The sequence below is a fragment of the Myotis yumanensis genome, unplaced genomic scaffold (genome assembly GCF_028538775.1).
Source record: "Myotis yumanensis isolate MYYU_CA2020_CCGP unplaced genomic scaffold, mMyoYum1.0.hap1 SCAF_1, whole genome shotgun sequence".
Lineage (NCBI taxonomy): Eukaryota > Metazoa > Chordata > Mammalia > Chiroptera > Vespertilionidae > Myotis > Myotis yumanensis.
This window is the reverse complement of record NW_027223752.1, coordinates 239,240,016-239,261,263: the sequence shown is the minus strand read 5'-3', so window position 1 is coordinate 239,261,263 and position 21,248 is coordinate 239,240,016. Positions and strand designations below refer to the sequence as shown.

Sequence of the window (21,248 nt, the reverse complement as noted above, 5' to 3'; positions counted from 1 at the left end):
ACTGACACCCGCGCCTCCGCCGGCCCCCGCCGCCCGCGCCGCACATGCGCCGATGCCGGTGAGCCCCCTGCCCGCCGCCCGCGGTCCAGGCCGCCCAATCCGCAAGCCGCGCCGCGCCGCGCCCCGCCCGAGGCGCGCTCCCGGCCCGGGGGCAGCCCGGGCGCCTAGCGGGGCCTGGAAACTACAAGTCCCGTCGGGCATCGCAGGGGCGGGGCCCTGTCCTCTGCCGCGCCGCGGGCGCTAGGAATTCTGGGGGTTGTAGTCTTCTCGCCACGGAGCCGGAGCGTGATGCTGGTTGCTTGGCGACGACACCCAACCGGCACGCCCTTCCTCCCGCCCACGGCAGACGCTCGGGCGCTTGCAGAATCCCAGCGGAGCAGGAGAGAAGTGGGGCAGCCACCGAAACTCCCCGGTCCCTTCGCGCCCTCTGTGCCGGGCAGCCCCGGTGGCGGCGAGTGGAAGCTAGAAAGAAGGTGCGAGAGCGCCGTGGAGCCGCCCGCAGGCAGGTACGGAGGCGGAGAGGCGGGGCCGGAGTGGAGGGGCGAGGCTGTTCCCGCACCCGCACCCGCACCGCCCCACCACCTGCGGGCAGTTCCCCGCGGCCATGCTTCCCGCCTCCTTGCTTTCGGTCACCACCTTTTTGGACTTCCCGGCTCCTTGACTAAAGTTAACGGCGGTCTTTTTTTTAATCGCCCCAGTAAACAGGACTTACCAGGTGTACCGGTTAATAGTGCGGATTTTGTAATCAAAGAAAACACGATAATTTCAAGAGAAACATCAAAAGTGCTTTATTCAAAGTAATGTCCATCGCTAGCTACACATTCCCCCCATCTTTTAGGTAATTTGTGGATACCGTCCCAATAGAAATTTTCTTGTTTTGAGGCAAACCATTCAGAGATCAAATTTTCCACTTCTTCGTACGTTTTGAAGTGCTGCTCAGAAAGTGCGTGTGCCATGGATCGGAACGAGTGGTAATCTGAAGGAGCAAGTTCTGGTGAATACAGTGGGTGGGTTAACACTTCCCAGGCAAGATCTCTTAACGTGCCTTTATCTGGTTTTGAAGTGTGTGATGGTGCATCATCATGAAGCAAAATTACTTTGCGTGTCTTCTGGCCCATTCTGGTCATTTCACGATCAAAGCGTGGCTCAAATTGATTATTTGTTGTCTGTCAATAGCAATCAGTATTAACGGTTTCACCTGGTTTTAGAAGCTCATAATACACCACACCTTCCTGATCCCACCAAACGCAGAGCATTGTCTTCTTTCCGAAGCAATTTGGCCTTGCAGTTGATGTTGATGGTTGACCTGGATTAACCCATGATTTTGTGCGTTTGGGATTCTCAAAATAAATCCACTTTTCATCGCCAGTCACAATTCGATGCAAAAAAGACTCTTTCATGCCATTGAAGCAACATTTTACTGATGACTTTTCGGTTTTCCATTTGTCTTTCGTTCAGTTGATGTGGCACCCATTTTCCTTCCTTTAAAATCTTTCCCATTGCTTGTAAACGATCGGAAATTGTTTGCTGAGCAACGTTTAAACTTTCTGCAAGTTGTTTTTGAGTTTGACACGCATCTTCATCCAATAATGCTTGTCATTGTTGGTCTTCAAACTTTTTCGGTTGACCTGGATGTTCTTTGTCTTCCACATCGAAATCATCACTTTTAAAGCGTTTAAACCAGTGATCACAAGTATCTTGAGACGGAGCATGTTCACCATAAGCTTCACGAAGTATACGATCACTTTCAGAAGCACTTTTCTTCAAAATAAAGTAATGAATTAAAACTTCCTGCCAATGCTCTTTTTTTGGCACGAAATTCAACATTTTTAAGCGTAAAAATATCTATGATGTTAACACCTTCAGAAAATTTGACATATGAAGTTTTGAAGCTTGCTGTCAATACAACAAAATAGCATCCATATCAAATCACATATATATCAACATATGTGTAACTCTAGTGAAAAAAATCTGCACTATTAACCGGTACACCTGGTAAAGGAAGAAAAGGATAATTCCCCTGTATTCACTAGTCCCCCCACCCCAATATTCACTATTTCCCCCTCCCAACGGTGCCCCAATTTGGATCCATAAAAACAGCCACCAAAATCTGAGAACCTATCATGTGCCGAGCAGACGCTAAAAACAGGTATGGGGGCTCGCTTTAAATTCCCACCGTCAGCCGGGGAAACTGAGGCACGGAGAGGTTGCCACACGCTGGCCAGGAGAGGGGAGCCAGGGCCGGGTCTGCCTCCCCACAGCCCAGGCTTTCCCTGCCCCCACCCAGCGGCCCCCTCCGGCTGCTCTGAAATGGGCTGGTTTAGGAGCCAGAGAAGGGAGTGGCGCCTGCCCGAGGGAGAATGTGCCCTCTGCTGCTCCTGTTACCCTGGCACAGGGTTGGGGTGCCCGGGTAGTGCTGGCCCCCCTGGCCCCTCTGTTCCGTTAAAGTCAGTGTGAGTCTGGGGAGGGCCAGCCTCCCGAGTGCACTGAAAGGTTTCGGGTTCGATTCGTGGTCAGGGTGCGTGCCGGCTGGACCTCTGGTTAGGGTGAGTACAGGAGGCGACAGATCTGTCTCCGCCTCTTCCTCTCTGTGTGCTGGTGGTCACCCACGTCCGTTTCTGAGAACCTGCCTGACTTCCCCGCTGGCCTCCAGCTGCCGCCCAGCCACGGCTCCCCTAAGCGTACCGCCCGCTGGAGTTGCCTCCTCTCCGGCTCCACCACTCCAACCAGAGTCCCACCAGCCCTTCCTCCGAGGCTGCCCCTCAAAGTCAACCCTGACCTCAGTGCTCTAAGTCCAGCGATCGGAGCTCAGCCCAGCAGCAGGTGGCCCGCAGAGTGCTCCCCTCCCAGACACCGTCCTCCTGGCCGAGAGGACCACCCGTGCCGGATCACCCATCGTCACAGTCTCTGCCGCTCCCTGCGGCTCTTCTCCGTCTCCTCGGCTGAGCCTCCTCTGGCTCTCCCACCTTCTCACACGAGAGCCTCCAGACTTAGTGCTGGGAAGCATCCCCGTCATTTCGGGCGCCTTCCTGCGTCATATTTCGCAAACAACCATCTCCCCCACCTGCCCCACACTCCCGTCTGCAGCCTGAGCCTTGCCCCGGGAGCCCAAGGCCCTCGCCTGTTCTTTGCCAGTTAGTGTGTGACAGATCCCCTGAAACCCAGCGTGTCCCTCTGCGCTCTCCGTCTGCCCCCTCAAACCTGCTCCTCCCCCAGACACCTTGTCCGGAGTGAGACTCGGGCAGACACGTGGTGGACTGTGCTCTGTGGGTCTGTCTTTGACTGACTCCAAGGCCAGGGTGGTTGCTGCTGCTCAGATTCTCCTGCCCAGATTGAAGCTGCTCGGGGTGAAGGCCGACCTCAGGGCAGTGGGCGTGTCCCTGAGGACTGGTTTCGGCTGCAGAGAAGAAAAATGCAGCATCGTTGGAGCCTAAATAAGATTATTCATGTTTCCATAAAGGAGACCCAGAGGGAGGCGATCCTGGGAGGTAAGGCAGCCCCCAGAACTCCTCAGGGACCTGGGCCCTTCGAGCTTGCTCTCCTGCCTCCCAGTGCAGAATGGCTGCTACGTTCCTGCCATCACCTCCTGGGTCCAGGCAGCAGGAGGGAAAGCAGAGAAGGGCGTGCCCCTCCCTTACGCAGAGACGTTCCCCACGTCTCAGACACTGTCACTTCTTGTCGCGCTGCGGCCAGGGCGTCTGGAAAGGGCTCAACGCGAAATCCGGGTTTTGTTTCCTCAGGGGGAAAGGGAGAGCGTAGCTTGAAAAACAACCAACAAAACAGCCGCGTGGGCCTGCGCTTGAAGCACAAGCCATCAGAGCGTGACTTGGCAGCAGCCCTTGGGAGACGCGCTGTAATCAGAATTAAAAGCAGGAACAGAATCTGTTTTAATTAAGACACAGTTGGGATCCCTGCGAACGGAACGTCTCTGGTGCGTGAGGGTGCCGCACTGGCCTGTGGCGAGTAAAATTTCGCCCTCGTTTCTGTCTGTGACGGATTTGCTAGGAAAAGGGACGTGCCGGCCGGTCCAGCCCGCCCCCGAGTGACCGTGCATCTGAGGTAGTCAAGCCCTGATTAGTGAAGTGAAAAGTCGATACCAAAAAGTCAGTAAGCGTGGGAACTAGTCCCACTGCCCACATGGCTGGTCTCACACCATGGAAATAAAGAGGAGCCCTGGCCCGTGTGGCTCGGTCCGTCGGCGCGTCACCCCCGACACTGAGAGGTTTCGGGTTCGATTCCCGGTCAGGGCACATCCGGTTGGATCTGTGGTTGGGCTGCGTACAGGAGGCAGCGGACCGCTGTTTCTCTCCCTCCCTCGGAAATCAGTGAACACGTCCTGGGGTAAGGATCGCAAAAATGTAAAATACGTAGAGCTGGGCGCTGAAGACGTGCAGCATTGACACCTATTTCCAAACCTAAGGTGTGAGCATTTTTTCAATCCTCACCCGGGGATATTTCTCCACTGATTTTAGGGAGAGTGGAAGGGAGAGGGAAAGACAGAGAGGAACATCCATGTGAGAGAAACACATCGATTGGTTGCCTCCTGCACGCACCCCGACCAGGGCCGAGGCTGGGGAGGAGCCTGCCACCGAGGTACGTGCCCTTGACCGGAATCGAACCCGGGACCCTTCATTCTGCAGGCCGACGCTCTCTCCACTGAGCCACACCGGCCAGGGCAAGATGTGAGTATTCTGACTAAGTTCATAGGCTAACTTCCGTGGGAATACACAACCCGAGAGCCTCTTTTGCGACGTGCACCGCCTGGCGTGGCTGCTCCGGGCCGGCGTTGCAGAAGGGATGGTTCAAGCCCAGCTGGGCTGCTCCAGGGCCACCCTCCTCCCCACCACCCTCCGCAGACGCCCCTCTGCACCCTCCCCTGCGCTCATCTGTACCGGGGAGGGCGGCTGGTTCCCTGGCTGCTCCCTGACTGGACCGCCCTCTCTCCAGCGGTCAGGCTCCAGGACACAGGGAGGCCTTGGGCCCGGAGCAGCTCCCGCTGCGCACACGCAGGCCACCACTGTCCCCGCCTCGTGAGGTGCAGGAGGCCTGGGTCATTCCTCCAGGCAGAGCTGGGCTCGAGGCTGACATAGGAAGGCGGGCGAGGGCCCTCCCAGGGTCGCCCCCCATGACCACCACAGGGGGACGGGGCCACAAAAAACTCCATCCTGAGCATTGTTTATAACATTATGTAGAATAGAAACATAAGATATATTTGTATTCGTTTCAGAGAGGAAAGGAGAGGGAGAGAGAGATAGAGACATCGATGATGAGAGAATCATGGATCGGCTGCCTCCTGCACCCCCCCACTGGGGACCCAGCCTGCAGCCCGGGCCTGTGCCCTGACTGGGAAGTGAACCGAGACCTGGTTCCCAGGCCGACGCTGAGCCAAGCCGGCCGGGCTATAGACTCAGACTCTTTATCCTGGTGACTCCTTTCCCTGCGAGCCCCGGATGCGTGGGTGTCGTTTCCTTCACGGCATTGACGGGTGCCTCTTCGCCAGCTGTGGCTCGTCCGAGGGGTCGCGGGTCAGGCGGAGGTGCTAGGCCTCAGGGACTCCACAGGCAGGACAACCCCTCATGGGGGTGGGGAGCCTGCCCCCCCCACCCCCACCCCCACGCAACACAGTTCTGTTCTCTTTCTCGTTGACTTGCTCAGCAAGCATATTGTGGCCCCTGTGAGTCCCCAGGGAGATGAGGAAAGCTGGGCTTTACTGAAGGCAAAGCATCTGTGAAAGCCACGGCTCCACAGGCGCTCACGTGGCCTCGGGTAGGCCTGCACCTGGATGTCAAAGGCGCGTTTCAGATTAAACCGAGGGTGCTGTTTAGGGTACGTGGTCCTCTGTGTGTTTACATTCTGCCGTTCACTCCATCGGCACTTCCGTGGCACCGGCTGGGTACCCCCGCCCCAGGGCGCGCGTGGTCTGGCTTGGCCAATAGCCGGTGCCCAGAAAGGCCAGCGTGGAACCAGGGCCTGAGAGGAAGCCCGCCCCTTGAGCAGCGCCTGGTCCCAGCCCCACCCCACAGTCCCTCCCGGGTCTCCCAGGGGCGCTGGGCACGCTGTCTCCTCCAGCTCATGGGTCCCCAGGATGTTCAGAGCCCATACGAGGCCTGGCCACTGCCGCTGTGCTCCCTCTCCGGGTCTCGCTCCCTCAACTTTAAAATGGGGGTGTCGAAAAACAGTCAAAATAAATCAAGAAAATGGGGGTGTCGAACAGGGTGACCTCAGGTCTTCTTGCCCTGACATGCTGTTAGGAGGTCCCACGTCCCACTGGGCAGGGCCTGTGGAGTAACCCTGACTGAACCCTGGGCTGGGGTCCCGGCCTGTGCACAGCTGTGGGGTTGGGGGGCCCGTGGGGGCAGCCTGGGCCGGCAGCAGAGGATGCAGGGACACGGTCTAGGAAGTGGCCCGGGGCGGCCACAGCCGGGCCCCCACTTCCATTCAACTCTCCTCGCCATGCGCGGGGCGGGGCCGGGCCGCCGGCGGCCTCCTGTCCGTGTGGGTGAGGGTCCTGGCAGCCAGTCAGGGGCCGTGGAGGGTGTGACCTGCGCGGTTTGCTTGCAGGGCGCCTCCCGGGAAGATGGGGTACCACGGGAAATGCATCGAGACTGTGATCGAGCAGCTGGACCGGTTTAAGCCTGAGAAGGACAGTGCCGATCAGCTCCTGGAGGCCACGGCCGCCGCCCTGCAGGTGGGTCCGCGAGGCCGGGCGCCGAGACCCCTCGGCGACACCCAGGTAGCAGCGACCTCGGGAAGGGAGCAGCCTCGGTTCCCTCTGACCCAGGCGAGGCCTGGGCACGATCCCTCGTCTCCAGACGCTGGCGGGCCTGTGGGTCACCCGTCGGGGACACACCCCCACTTGCCCCGGGTGGCGGTCCTGTGTCCTCAGTCTTACTGTCCCCGACTGGAAACAGACAAGCCAGCTAGATGGCACCCCACGCCCTGCCCGCTGTTCCAGCCCCAGGGTGTGCGGTGCCCGCAGCCAGCAGCCCTTGGCCGTAACCCCTGCTGTGCTGTGTCTATCTGCCAACTGGCCAGGGCCCAAGGCCTCGGGGCGGCCCACCAGGGCTCTGCCCCCCTCGGGGGTCCTGCCCTTCTTCCCTGCACGGCCCACTTCATGTCCATGTGGAGATGGCTGTCCTCCAGGTCTGTCCTCGCTCCAGCTGCACCCCCCGCCCCAGCAGCAGCCTCAGGCCTCCCCTCATAGGTCGTTCTGTCCATCCGTCAGCTGTTGGGGGCAGGTGCCTGCACTGCAGGGGCCCCGCCCCAGGCCTCGGGGACACGCCCTGCAGATGGAGCAGGCGCAGGAGGCCCCATGAGCAGGGAAAGCGCCCCCATCACCACCACCATGGGGGCTGCTATGGTAGGCGGGTTACTGACGGTGTTTGCCTTCACTGCCAGCTGCAGCCTGGCTGTTAGCTCTGCTAACAGGGCCTGTGAGAGCTCGTGGCCCCCAAGGGGGCAGCCCCCCAGCCCCTCGCCTGCTCAGGTGTGGCCTCCGCTGCGCCCTCCTGGGGCGGGCCCTGTGTGCAGCAGCAGGAAGCCTTGGGGCCGGGCAGGCGGGCGGGCATGCACATCGGGCCGGAGGGGTTCCGGGACCTGAGAGAGAGCTCGACCCTAACCCGGTTCCCCAGGCCTAACCCCCTTCAGCACAGGGCACCCCATCCTGCCGCCTGCTCCCCAGAGCCCGGCTGCAGCCCCCCCCCCCCCCGCCCCCGCCACTCCCCTGGTTGTGGTCCCAGGCCCTGGCTTCCCCATCAACCACCACTTGCTGCCATTTCTCCGGCTTTAAAATATATTTTTTAATTGATTTTTTACAGAGAAGAAGGGAGAGGGATAGAGAGTTAAAAAAATCGATGAGAGAGAGAAACATCGATCAGCTGCCTCCTGCACACTCCCCACTGGGGATGTGCCCGCAACCAAGGTACATGCCCTTGGCCGGAATTGAACCTGGGACCTTTCAGTCCGCAGGCCGACGCTCTATCCGCTGAGCCAAACCGGCTAGGGCTGCTCTTTTTTTATTGTGGGAAAATACACACATGAAATTGACCACCTTTCCCATCGTCAGGCGCACGGGTCAGCGGCGTCGGCACAGTCACCACTATTGCCGCCGGGACTTTCCATCTTCCCAGCTGAGACTCCGTCCCAGTTAAATGGGGAGTCCCCTCCCGCCCCCGGCCCTCCACCCGCTCTCTGTGTCTCTCGGGGCCCACATGTGAGTGGGACTACAGGGCCTGCCCTCCCTTCTCATGCCTGGTGGTTCTCGTGTTTATTTCTGTTCTCGCTCCACCTGCCGTCGCTACCCAGGACCCGGACAGATTCCTGACCCCCGCCCCCCCCCCCCCCCCCCCGCCTCGCCCCTGCTCCCCGTCCTCGGCCCCCAGGGCAGCCTGCGTCTCTTCCAGAGCCTGAGCCTCCGGAAGCAGGCGTTCGTCCTGGAGGTGCTGTCCGGCTGCCTGGAGTACCGGCAGCTGCTGGCGGTCGTGGTGGACGCCTTCTACGCGCAGGAGGGCCGGCTCTGCCTGTGGGCCGACTACAACCGCTTCCTGGGTAAGCGCCCGGCCTGCTCACCCCCAGACGGTGACACAGTGCCCGCTGGGGACCCTCGCCGCCCAGCGGGGGGAGTCCCGATGGCACCGAGGCCCTGCGTCCCTCAGGACTGACCAGCGGAGACCCCAAGCGAGCGCGCGTCCCTGAGCAAGCGTGGGCAAGCGCTTTGAAACTAAGAACGTCCCGTCTGGGACGCGGTCCCAGTACCATTGCGTCCTGGTGACAGCTTTCGCCGGGGGCACGGGGAGCTTTGGCCGTTGGTTGCGCACTGGCACCCGGCAGTGCCTCCGGCTGACTCCCCAAGGTCAATGCCCCCCCACTCCCACCCTCCACCCCCACCCCCCACCCCCGCTCACGCCCTCCCATGCACCGCCCTGTCTCCCTAGTGACCTGCTACCTGGCCACGTTCCAGCTCCAGGAGCTCGGCTTCCAGCTCTTCAGCAGCATCGTCAAGTCCCAGCCGGCGGACAAGATGTGCAAGGTGAGCCGCCAGGCCCCGCAGCCCCGGGCTGGGCTGTCCCAGGGGCGCCGCCCCGCACCTGCCCGGCTCTTGCCTGGCTCTGAGAGAAGCTGCTGGTCTGTCCTGTGTTCGGACAAGGGTCTGTGCGTCGCCCCCGTGGTGCAGAGAGAGGCCTGGTGGGGCCCCGCCAGCCTAGTTGGTCTGCACCTCCAGCCCCCCACCCCCACCCCACCCAGGTGGCAGCTGCCACCAGGAACATAACCGGGTCCCATGTCAGCTGAGGGTGGGGGCTGGGAACAGCTCAGAAGCCGCAGCTGTCCTGGGCCTCCCCCAGGCCACACGGTCTCCCCAGCGCTGGCACCAACCGCCCCAGCAAGGGCTGGGGGAACAGGAGGCTTCCGAGGACCCTCCCCCTGGCACTGCCTGGGCGGGGAGGGGGGCAGGTTGCTGAAATGGAGCTGTCCCGTCCACGTGTGGATTCCAGAGCCCGTGGGGGGATGGGGCAGGCAGTTCCAAGAACTCCCTGGAAGTGGGGTGCAGGCCTCCAGGTTCTAGGGAGTGGCTGGGGCTCGGGGGGGCCCCCCTAGTGAGCCCACCTCCAGCCGGGCTGGCCCAAGTGCCAGACACTGTGAGCAGAAGTCGTCTGGTGAGGGCAGCTCCCCCACAGTGGGCGCCCCGGCCCAGCCTGAGGGGCGGTGAGGGAGGTCTGTCCCGAGGGGCCTCCTGCCTGGCAGGCGCGCTGGTCCCTCTCCTGGTGCGTTAGTCCCACCTGCCCCTGGGCACGGACTGTCCCAGGGGGGGCCCCAGGTGTGGGTGCCAGGCCGAGCCCCCACCTCCCACTCCTCCGTCAGTTCCTCAGGTTCTTCTTCAACCCCTTGAACCTGAACTCGTGGGTGCAGGACGAGTGGAGCCTCGTCTACGAGAAGCAGCTAGTGGAGACCTGGACGGCCCCCCTGCTGAGGTGGGGGGCCTAGGGGGGTCCCTTCCTGCTCACGGGCGGGAGGGGTGAGGGGGTTCGGAGCAGCCACGGCCTGTGGTACGAGAGCGTGAAACCCAGAGACGCAGGCTGACCCCACAGCAGGCGGCTGGCTAGCAGCAGCAGGCCTGAGGCCAGGGGTGCTCTCGGGACCCTCCGAGTCGGTGGGGTGAGCACAGCCCCTTCTGCTCCAGACCCCCCCCACCCCGCACCCCCACCCCGGCCCCCGTGAGGCAGGGCTGGGACCTGCAGGGACCTGTGGGGCTCCAGGCCTGCCCAGCCTCTTCCCACAAATTCAGGGGGCACGGTGGGGTGGGGAGTTCCCAGTGGATTCTGCCCTACACCTCTGTCTGGCACCTCCAGGGCACCACTGCTGGGCCCACCACCCCACAGCTGCCTCCCTGCCTTCCCGCGCCTCATGCCAGGCCCGGGCGGCACCAGAACCCCTGGTACTGGCAGAGGGCCAGCACGGTGCCTTGGCCCTGCCCTTGGCCTCCGTGGGGCAGCTGCCGGGGCCTGGGTACGGCTTCCCCCGCTGCTCACCCTCCAGTAGGATGGTGGAGCCACCTGCCCCTCCTGGGACAGGCAGACCATGTGGGTCCGTGTGTGTGGGAGGCCCGGGCCAGGGAAGGCGGACCCCTGTGGGAGGGAGAGGAGGCCCTGGCCCGGGCAGGGCATGGCCTCAGTCCCAGCCAGGCTGGACTCCATGCCCACCCTCAGGCCTCACCTGTGGCTGGACCTGCTGGGCCCTGAGAGCCACCTGACAGCTGCCCAGCTGTTTCCAGGTTGCCCGCCTCCCCCACCACCCATGTGCAACCTTCCCTGCCTTCCCGGGACCAGCCCACCACAGACGATCCCTGCCCACCTGCTGGCCTCGGACGTGACTCCCTCCCTCGAGTAGCCTGGTCCTCAGGTGGGGCAGGAGCTATTCCAAACCCTGCTGCCTGCCCCCAGGGAGCCCCCAGGAAGGGGAGACCAGCCAGGCGGGTGACGGGGAGCTGTGCCTGCATGGGGTGTGGGGGCATGAAAGGGGGACCTGGCCTTGGGCAGCCCAGCAGGGCCCTTCCCAAAGCCCTGCTCCAGGGCACCCCACCTGGGCTCTCCCTGCCCCATCTACTCCCACCTGGCGCCCTTTCCAGGGGCGGGTGCAGCCCCAGAGAGGAGCCTTTGGGACCGCCCTCCTTCCCCTCCTGGCTTCCTGCCCCGGCCACCTCCTCCAGCCCAGAGGAGCTCCCGTCCCAGCTGCGGCTCGTCCTCAGAGGCCCTAGATTCCAGCAGCGGGGTCTGCTCAGCCCCGTCCGTCCTCCCAGCTCCCCACTCCCTGTCCTCCCACCTCCCCATTCTCTGACCTCCCAGCTCCCCACTCTCTGTCCTCCCAGCTCCCTACTCCCTGTCCTCCCAGCTCCCCACTTCCCGTCTTCCCAGCTCCCCATTCTCTGTCCTCCCAGCTCCCCACTCCCCGTCCTCCCAGCTCCCCACTCCCTGTCCTCCCAGCTCCCCACTCTCTACCCTTCCAGCTCCCCACTCTCTGCCCTCCCAGCTCCCCACTCCCTGTCCTCCCAGCTCCCCACTCCCTGTCCCCCCAGCTCCCCACTCTCTGCCCTCCCAGCTCCCCACTCTCTACCCTTCCAGCTCCCCACTCTCTGCCCTCCCAGCTCCCCACTCTCTGTCCTCCCAGCTCCCTACTCCCTACCCTCCCAGCTCCCCACTCCCTGCCCTCCCAGCTCCCCACTCTCTGTCCTCCCAGCTCCCCACTCCCTGTCCTCCCAGCTCCCCACTCTCTACCCTTCCAGCTCCCCACTCCCTGTCCTCTCAGCTCCCCACTCCCTGCCCTCCCAGCTCCCCACTCTCTACCCTCCCAGCTCCCCACTCCCTGTCCTCCCAGCTCCCCACTCTCTACCCTTCCAGCTCCCCACTCCCTGTCCTCCCAGCTCCCCACTCTCTGCCCTCCCAGCTCCCCACTCTCTACCCTTCCAGCTCCCCACTCCCCGTCCTCCCAGCTCCCCACTTCCCGTCCTCCCAGCTCCCCACTCCCCGTCCTCCCAGCTCCCCACTTCCCGTCCTCCCAGCTCCCCACTCCCCGTCCTCCCAGCTCCCCACTCCCTGTCCTCCCAGCTCCCCACTTCCCTAAGACAGCGAAGTCACGGCCTCAGTTTCCTTATCTGTCCCAGAACACACTGCTCTGCAAGACTCGGTGCGGGTGGTGTAGCACCTGCCCAGCAGTAGGCACTCAGGGAAGAGTGGCCGCCGGTTCCACTGCCACCCCCACCCTGAGGCCGAGCCAAGCTCTCGGGGGCCCTTCAGGTCTCGAGGGCCCCATGCCAGCCTGCTCAGGAGGAGCCTCCGCAGCCATTTCCACCTTTGCCTTCAAGATGGCAGCCGGATGTCCAGGGGCTCATCAACCAGCTGGAGGGGGTGGTGGCCATTCATCCCCCTCCTTCAAAGGCCAAGGTCACCAAGCCCAAGAAGTTCAACCTGACTGTCCCCAAGCCCCGAGCCATTCCAATGCCTGAGCCTGTCCCTGTCGTGGCCAAGCCAAGACCAGTAAGTGCCAGCATTTGCAGTGGGCACAGGCTGTCCAGGCTGGGAGAGTGGGCCCTGTGGGCCAGTGGGGGCCGGGCTCCTCCCAGAGCCAGGGGGTACTGACCCAGACCAGAAAAGGAGCATTCGACGGTGGCTACATGGATGGATGGATGGATGATGGATGATGGAGGATGGATGGATGGATGGATGATGGATGGATGAATAATGGATGGATGGATGATGGATGAATGGATGGATAATGGATTGATGGATGAATGGATGATGGATGGATGGATAGATGGATGATGGATAGATGAATGGTTGATGGATGGATGGATGGATGCATGCATGCATGATGGATGGATGATTGATGGATGGATGATGGATGACTGGATGGATGATGGATGGATGATGGATGGATGGTTGATGGATGGATGGATGGATGGAAGGAAGGATAATGGATGAATGGCTGGATGGATGGATGGATGGATGATGGATTGATGGATGGATGGATAATGGATGAATGGATGGGTAAATGGATGATGGCTGGATGGATGGATGATGAATGGATGGATGGATGGATGATGGATGATGGATGATGGATGATGGATAGATGGATGATGAATGGACGGATGGATGGATGAATCGATGATGGATGATGGATGGATCGATGATGGATGAATGGATTGGTGGGTGGACAGATGATCAGCGGCCTGTTGCTGAGCAAGCCCACAGTTACCCTATGGGTAGGATCTGCAACGTTTCTGGCCCCAGGTCCCCAGGTCAGTGTGTTTACCTCTGGTCATCTTCCAGCGGCACCTCCCGCTCTGCCTGGCCCCTGACCGCCCTCCATGCCCCACCTGACCCTCAGTTGTGTGTGTGCCTCTCGGCCTGGACTGTGAGATGCTGGTGGCCAGCCGTCTCCCCTGGGTCTCTGGCGGCTGTGCTGGAGCCACAGGCTCGCCTCCCCCCAGCCTCCCTGCCCTGTTCCATGCCCGGGACCCCCTTCCCCTCCTGGGTGTGGGCCTGCTCCGGTTCACTCACTCACTCACTCACTCACTCGCTCAGCAGTGTGTATGGGCGCCTAGCGTGTGCCAGGCCCTGCCTTCATGGAGCATTCCCTCCAGGGGCGGGGGCGGGTGGACTCAGAGAGCAAACAGGACAAGAAGACGCATGGTGTTTGGCTGGCGGCAGTGCTGAGGGAAGGCCATCCCAGGGAAGCGGGTGAGAAGCCTGGGAGAGTACAGCCGGACAGGCCTCCCGAGATGAGAGGGGGCAGGCGGGAGGTTGAAGAAAGTGGGCAGTGAGCCATGGCTTGTCTGGGGAAGAACGTTGCAGAAGGAGGCAGCACAGACACAGGCCCTGGGGCAGGAGGGGAAGGAGGGATGGGAGAGGACTGGGGGCAGCCAGGACACACCCCGAGGCAGGGCAGGCTCCCGGTCCATCTGGCTGCTCTGGCTGCCATGGCAAAGGCGAGGGTGAGAGGTGGTGGCTGGGATCTTGAAGCATCCGACTGCTTTTGCGATGGTGCCGGAGACAGAGAGGTGCTGGGGGCCAACGAGGAGGACCCCGAGACCATGGGGGCCGGAATGGGCCGAGTCAGGGTCAGGCTGGGAGGGGGTGTGGGGGGAGGGGGAGGTTGGAGGTTTGGACAGGATGAGTTCTCCGCCTGCTCAAAGCGCAGGGGAGAGGAGTGGAGTCAGAGGCTGGAGTCCGGGGTCTCCAGGCGTCTCTGCCCTGCCCCCCTAGGATACTGCTCCCTCGGGGCGCTGAGGGTCCCGTGGCTGGTCTTGGGCTGTCCTGCTCTGTGTCCGTGCTGGGCCCCTGCCCTGCGCCGGCAGCTCATGGAGCCCATGACACTCCTGGCCTCGCCTACCACCCCACCCTGCCAGGAGTCCTCTGCCTGTCCCTCCTGGGCCCGGGGGCCTGGGCCACCTTCCTTCCTGCTGCCGGCCTGTCCTTCCCTCCCCAGATGACTGCCAGCACCCACAGTCCCAGCGTAGCCCCAAGGCCCCCCTTCCAGCCCCCTCTCCTGGGTGGGGACCACAGCCCACCCTCACCCACCGCCCGGGCCCCGCCCACCCGCACACCCTCAACTGCAGCCTCTGACCGTGGCTCTTCCTTCCCCCACCCACCAGGTCCCCAGGAGCACCTACCAGTCACCCAGGGAGCCGCAGGTGCTGGAAATGACCAAGAGTTATAATCGCCGGAAGGCGGAGGTGAGCAGCCACAGGGGACCCCAGCCTTCCGGGAGAGGCAGAGAGGAGGAGGAGAAGGAGGAGGAAGGAGAGAGGGAGCAGGAGGAGGAGGAAGAAGGAGGGAGGAGGAGGAGGAGGAGGAGGAAAAGGAGGAGAAAGGGGAGAGGGAGCAGGATGAGGAAGAGGAGGAGGAGGAAGAGAAGGAGGAGGAGGAAGGGGAGAGGGAGCTGGAGGAGGAGGAGAGGGAGGAGAGGGAGGAGGGAGCTGGCTTTGCGCCTTCATCCCTTGGGCCATGCACAGGGTGGTGGCCAGTGGGGTTGAGCCGCTCGTTGGCCCCCCAGGAGCTGCTGCTGAAGGCGAACCTGGATGAGATGCGCTGTGCGATGCCCTGGGCCCGCGGGGAGCCCCCCATGCAGGTGACACCCTGCCCTCACGTCAGGCCCAGGAAAATGGCGCCACTGTGAGGCACTGTGCGTCCTTCCCGGCTCAGGCCCCCTCAGCTCGAGGGCCAGGCTCCCAGTGCCGCCAGGCGGATGCAGCTCTGTGGGCCCGGAGACGGGTCCAGAGCCCCCGGGAGCCTCTGGTCGGTCCCTCTGGGTGTGGCCCAGCGCCCACACTCGGCATTTACTAATCCCTTAAGGAGAGAGGGACGGGGCAGGACCAGGAGGGCGAGTGGCCCGTGGATGCCATGGGCGCTGGCCCAGCCCCTGCCGCCCACCCTGGGACCCCCTGCAGTCGGGACAGGTGGGGGATGGGCACGCAGCACCCAGCAGGCCCCAAAGGGTGTGATCGCTGGTTCCCAGGGGTCCTTTACCAGCTGCTACCCGCTGTGGCTTGTGGTGCAACCGCACAGGCCCTGGGGCAGCCCTGGAGCCGCTGGGGGGATGAACCTGGGTCAGGGGCCAAGCACCCTTGACAGAACCGTGGTCCCCGGTCCAGCAGGCCCTGCACCCTCCCTGGTCCTCCCGGGCAGCCCAGGCTTGGGGGGGCCTTACAGGACAGAGGTGCTGCCCTGAGGTTCAGGGGAGCTCGTGTGCAGGGCAGGCCTCCCAGAATGCACAGGGGTGGGGGGTGGGGTGTCCTGCAGACTCTGGTGCCAGCCTGCCCCCCGCCCCCCGCAGGACTCCAAGAAGCTGCGCCTGCGGTGCTCTTCCCTGATCCGCCAGAGTCCGAAGCTGACCTTCTACAAGGTGAGGGCTGCTCCTGACCGGCCGGTGGGGGTGGGCGTCCCTGAGCCCCCACCTCTCGCCTGTTCTGCCCCCTGGGGCTGGAGGACCAGAACAGAGGCCGTGAGCACAGCCCTCCTGTCCCCACGGAGGGAAGTACTTGGGCGGGGGCAGAGGTGGGGGCTGGAGGGCGGGGCCCTGGCTGCCCTCCAGGCACCCCATCACAGCCCACCCCTCCGCCCGCAGCCCAACGAGGTCCCGGTGAAGCTGAACACGACGGCCATCCTGCGAGAAGAGGCCCTGTACCAGCGGCAGGTGGAGAAGGAGCTGCAGAGGTGGGGGCAGGAGGAGGAGGGCAGGCCCGGAAGGGGGGAGGGCCCAGCAGGCTGGTGTCGGGGTCACAGAGGCACCCTAGAAAGACCACCTCGGCTCAGTGAGGGAGGCACTCTGGATGGAGCAGACTCAGGAGGCAGCGGCCCAGCCCGGACCGGCCTCAGGGTCGCTGCCTCCCCGGGCCCCTTCCGGGACCCCCTCCCCTGAACCACCAGCTGCAGCCCCTGTTCTTGCCCCAGAAGCGGGGCCGTGGGTGGGAGTGTGGGTGAGAGACAGACAGGTGGACAGAGGGATGGTGCCGGACGGACAGGTGAGTAGAGAGGAGATGGAGGGGGGTGGGAAGATGTGGGTGGAGGGTGGTGTCCAGGTGGCGTGGCTGCTGGGTGCAGAGCAGCCCACGCTGCGAGGGCCGGTGTCCACGGGAACCTGCGGCCGCCCGGTGCCGCGAGGACCCTGAGCCGCCTCTCCTGCGCAGGGTGGACAGGCTCATGGACGGAGCCGGGGACTTCTCCGAGTTCCTCGAGTGGCAGCAGAAGATGCAGGCGAAGGACCTGGAGGAGCAGCGGGCGGCGGGCGCGTGCCGGCGGCTGCGGGGGCAGCTCAGCCGTGAGGAGGCTGCGCTGGCCCGGCAGCAGCTGCTGCAGCAGAACCAGCGCAGGGCGGCCCAGAAGAAGGAGGAGGTGAGGACACTGGCCTGGCCGCCACCCAGGAACCGGGGCTCTGCCGGCAGTGGGCTGCGCACCTGTGGTCATGGGCTCACAGCTGGCCCTGGGTCATTTCTCCCTGCGTCCTCTCTCAGCCCCTGGCCATGTCCCCTCTCAGCCCCTGGCCGTGTCCCCTCTCAGCCCCTGGCCGTGTCCCTGTCCCCTTTCAGCCCCTGGCCGTGTCCCTGTCCCCTCTCAGCCCCTGGCCGTGTCCCTGTCCCCTCTCAGCCCCTGGCTGTATCCCTGTCCCCTCTCAGCCCCTGGCCGTGTCCCTGTCCCTGCTCTGCCCCTGGCCGTGTCCCTGTCCCCTCTCAGCCCCTGGCTGTGTCCCTGTCCCCTCTCAGCCCCTGGCCGTGTCCCTGTCCCTGCTCTGCCCCTGGCCATGTCCCCTCTCAGCCTCTGACTGTGTCCCTGTCCTCCCTCAACAGCCCTCCAGACCTTGTGCTGCTCCGGGCCTGGGACGGCCCTGGGACACGGGTCGGCAGGGGCTGTGACGGGCCCTGTCCCAGCAGATGGCGGAGCTGATGCAGCGCTGCGCGCAGAGGCGCCTGCAGGAGGAGCGGTCTGCGAAGGAGCGGGTGGAGCAGGTGATGGAGGAGCAGAAGAACATCAAGGCCGCGCAGATGAAGCTCCTGAGGGACCGGCGCCAGGCAGGTAGGCGGGGCCTGGGGTGCAGGTCAGCGAGGGCCAAGGTCCTGGAGGGAGGCCCCCGGCCCAGCTGCTCGGGACCCTGAGCAGCCCCCTCGGCCCCCAGCCCAGGAGGTGACCGCGGAGACGCTGGCCCTGCACCAGCACCGCGCAGAGGCGGCCCGGGAGGAGCAGCAGCGGCGCTGTGAGCTCATCGCCCACCTGCGGGCCATGGAGACACAGCCCACGCGCAGGGGCAAACTCGTGGACCTGACCCAGGTGGGTGCGCAGCCCTGGGGGCTCCCGTGTCTCCCTGTGCCTGGCATTGCCGTGGAGGGCGTGCCCGCAATGCCCACCTCCACCCAAGCCGAGCTCCACTTGTGCCCACCGCGCCAGAGGCCTGGGGCTGGAAAAGAGGGCACAGTCCTGTCGGGGCACCTTGGTGACCCCTGAGGACGGGGCCAGGGCTCCCCGGTGTGGACAGGGTGGGCTTCCCCTTGCTGCACATTCGGGGAGGCCCAGGACTCCCCAGGAGGGAAGGCGGTACAGGGAGAGGCGGGCACAAAGGCCGGACCTTGCAGCCCGGGAGCCTGTGTGCAAAGCTCGACCGTAGGCCAGGCCGGTGGGTGAGGCGGGCAGGCTGGGCCCGGGCTGGGCGGCACTGTGAGCTCCATTGGGGCTGAGAGGTGCAGTCACCCCGGGGGGTCTCGGGCTGCAGAGGGCCCGGGCTGGAGAAGCCACCGATGGCGGACATGCCCACAGACTCCACTGGGCGGAGGGGAGGCGGGGCCTGGGTGAGGGGCCAGGCCCATGGAAGGCGGGCGGGGCATCAGGAGGAGCAGAGCAGGGCCAGGCTCGGGAGACGGGAGACGCTGGGCAGCTGAGCTGCTGGCCAAGGCTCTGGCCCGGTGGGGCCCACCTGCCCGCCCCCAGATCCCGGGGCACGGCCTGGAAGGGGAGATGTCGGTCGTGGAGCTGCGAGAGCGGCTGGCCCTGCTCAAGGAGGCCCAGCAGCGCCAGGAGGAGGAGAAGCGAGACCAGATCATCCAGGGCAAGCGCGCCCGGAGCCAGGAGCTGCAGGAGGCGCTGGAGCGGATCTCGCTGTGCCGCGCGGCCATGGGGAGGTCTGCGGCCTTGAGGTGGGTGCGCTTCGCTCCCCCAACACACACACACACACACACACACACACACACACACACACACGGCCTGGGCAGTGCCTCCACCCTGGCTGTTTTATCAGCCGAGGAGCCTCAGGCACACAGAGAAGGTGAGGAAATCACCGGTGATGGCGCGACGCCCATGACCTAGATCCGGTCCTTTCGCATCTGGGTCATGGTCCGACCTGTGCCGAGTGCCCCGGCCAGCGAGCTGGCTCTACCTTCCTCTGCAGAACCATCTGGAAGCACTGCAGGCGGCTGACACTTTGTCCTGAGCACTTTGGTGCGCATCTTCTGAAAAAGAGCCATTGGCCTGCATAGCGCAGCACACGGCCCAGCCGGGAGGGCTAACAGGGTGCCCCTGAGTCTGATACCCTGTTGTTCCGCCGCCGGGGTCCTGAGTTGTTTGTGGACCTTTTCCCTTTTGAAACATCGACGGCATGGGATTGTGAGCGTCCTGTTCCCCCTCCCCCCTCCCCTCTCCCCAGAGCATGTGCGGGACCCCTTTGCGTTCGTCTGGGGAACCCTGTGGTGACTGTCCATGGCATTCGGTCAGGCAGCGGCTGGTGTCAGCCCGGGATGGGCCGGCCTCTGGGCCCTGGCCTGACCCCGTGGGGAAGCCAGGCTGCCCGGGGGAGGTGGCACCCAGCTCTGTCAGAGCACAGCCTGGCTCAGGGGCTGGCACACACAGCTCCAGAGGGGGTGTCTGAGCGTAGCTGGGCGGGGTGGGCAGACGGAAGGACAGCGCAGATCCAGTGCTGTGGTCCCAAGTGTCTGTGGCCCCGGTTATGACTCGAGGAGGCCTGGGACAGCCGCTGCAGCTCCCCAAGGCGGCGTGCGCCGGGAGACCTCACCCTCCCAGCCGCCCTGACAGCCCCCCAAGTACAGTCTGGTTAGTGTTGGGCCGTGTTTCTTCTCCTCCCACCTGGGCCAGCAACAGGGCGGCTTAGCAGGGGCCTTACCCACCAGTGATGGAGTGATAGGTGGGGTGGAGGCGTCCAAACCTGCTAACTAATGCCATGGGGTTGGCCCCGCACAGCCCCTGGAGCCGCCTGCGTGGAGCCAACCCCATGGCATTAGTTCGTTAGGGGCGCTTTATTTATTTATTTTTAAAGATACTTTTATTGATTCCAGAGAGGAAGGGAGAGGGAGAGAGAGATAGAAACATCAATGATGAGAGAGAATCATTCATCAGCTGCCTCCTCCACGCCCCACACTGGGGATCAAGCCAGCAACCCAGGCATGTGCCCCGACCGGGAATAGAACCGTGACCTCCTGATTCATAGGTCAACCTCAACCACCGAGCCCACGCTGGCCGGACGTTTGGGGCGTGTTAGTGGGCGGTTCGGCTGCAGGCAGCCAGGCAGCAGGGTGGCTGCGGAACCGCACCTGCCAAGGCCCGGGGGCTGTGACGTGCCCTTGAAGGGAAGGTGGCAGCCAACAGCCTATAAGGCAGTGGTTCTCAACCTGTGGGTCGCGACCCCTGTGGCGGTCGAACGACCCTTTCACAGGGATCGCCTAAGACCATCCTGCATATCAGATATTTACATGACGATTCATCACAGTAGCAACATGACAGTTACGAAGTAGCAACGAAAATAATTTTATGGTTGGGTCACAACATGAGGAGCCAGAAGGTTGAGAACCACTGCTGTACAGCCTTTCCCTTCAAGAGGAAAATGGGCTGGATGGTGCGGGAAGGTGGGCAGAGAACCAAGTCCCAGGTGTTGCTTCTAGGCAAGTGGGGGGGGAGCACAAGGTAAAGGGGAGCGCTCCCTTTACCCCAAATACACACGGTTCATGCACGTGGCCCCTGCTAAGGCCCCTGTTGCACGCCCAGGGGGCAGGAGAAGACAGCGGAGGCCCAGGCCACACCGTCCCAGGACGAGCGCGTGCAGGAGCTGCAGCGCCGGATCGAGGAGGTGGCCGAGCGCCGCAGGCAGGCGGCCCAGCCCACGGTGCCAGCTTCGCGGGCCGCGCACCCCAAGCCGCGGGTGAGCCCGGGACCGGCGGGGGGCGGAGGGCGGAGGGCGGAGGGTCCCCGGGGACTGAGTGTGAGGGATGCCGCCCCGCCCACTCCGACATTCTCCCCCTTTCCCCCCTCCCCCGCCCCTCCCGCGTCAGGCGCAGCTGGAGTCGCAGCACTGGCTGAGGCTGCAGCAGAGCCGCGAGCGCAGGCTGCGGGCGCTGCAGCAGGGGAGCTCGGCCTGCGGGCCCGCCAGCCGCCTGGAGGCCGCCTGAGCCGGGGGAGCGCGCCCCTGCACCCCGAGACCCCGCGTCGCCTGAGCGGGGCCAGAGCGTCCCTGCCCCCGAGATCCCCGCATAATAAAGCGTGCGACCCGCCTGTGCGCCTCCTCTGGCTCGGCCGCCCCCGCCGCCCCGCCCGCCCCAGGCTCCACCTGCCGGAGCAGCGCGGCCAGCCAGAACGCTGGACGCGGGATGGAGACAGCCTGATGCCAACGAGTATCTGCTCTTTATTTGGAGTCCAGTCAACCCGCCCGTATTTGATGCGCTAAACGAGGCCACCTTCCCTTCCCTGCTCCCCGGCCTCCGGCAC

At 63.9% G+C, this 21,248-nt stretch overlaps 1 protein-coding gene across 1 annotated transcript; it reads left to right on the top strand.

Annotated features, from left to right (window-relative positions):
- Nucleotides 1-388: 388 nt before the first annotated feature.
- CFAP99 (cilia and flagella associated protein 99) lies at nucleotides 389-21,035 on the top strand. The gene is made up of 16 exons (XM_070411385.1): nucleotides 389-506; nucleotides 6,562-6,688; nucleotides 8,403-8,547; nucleotides 8,934-9,028; nucleotides 9,859-9,968; nucleotides 12,356-12,527; nucleotides 14,645-14,725; nucleotides 15,046-15,120; nucleotides 15,826-15,894; nucleotides 16,117-16,205; nucleotides 16,679-16,883; nucleotides 17,420-17,561; nucleotides 17,662-17,813; nucleotides 18,468-18,673; nucleotides 20,532-20,685; nucleotides 20,816-21,035. The coding sequence occupies exons 2-16, from the start codon at nucleotides 6,578-6,580 to the stop codon at nucleotides 20,930-20,932; spliced, it is 1,923 nt and encodes a 640-aa protein (XP_070267486.1). The 5' UTR covers nucleotides 389-506; nucleotides 6,562-6,577; the 3' UTR covers nucleotides 20,933-21,035.
- Nucleotides 21,036-21,248: the final 213 nt, after the last annotated feature.

Coding starts and splice junctions, on each gene's coding strand:
- CFAP99 (XM_070411385.1), top strand. CDS start 6,578: ATGGGGTACCACGGGAAATGCATCGAGACTGTGATCGAGCAGCTGGAC. Junction 6,689..8,402: donor CCACGGCCGCCGCCCTGCAG/GTGGGTCCGCGA, acceptor CGTCTCTTCCAG/AGCCTGAGCCTCCGGAAGCA. Junction 17,814..18,467: donor AACTCGTGGACCTGACCCAG/GTGGGTGCGCAG, acceptor GCCCGCCCCCAG/ATCCCGGGGCACGGCCTGGA.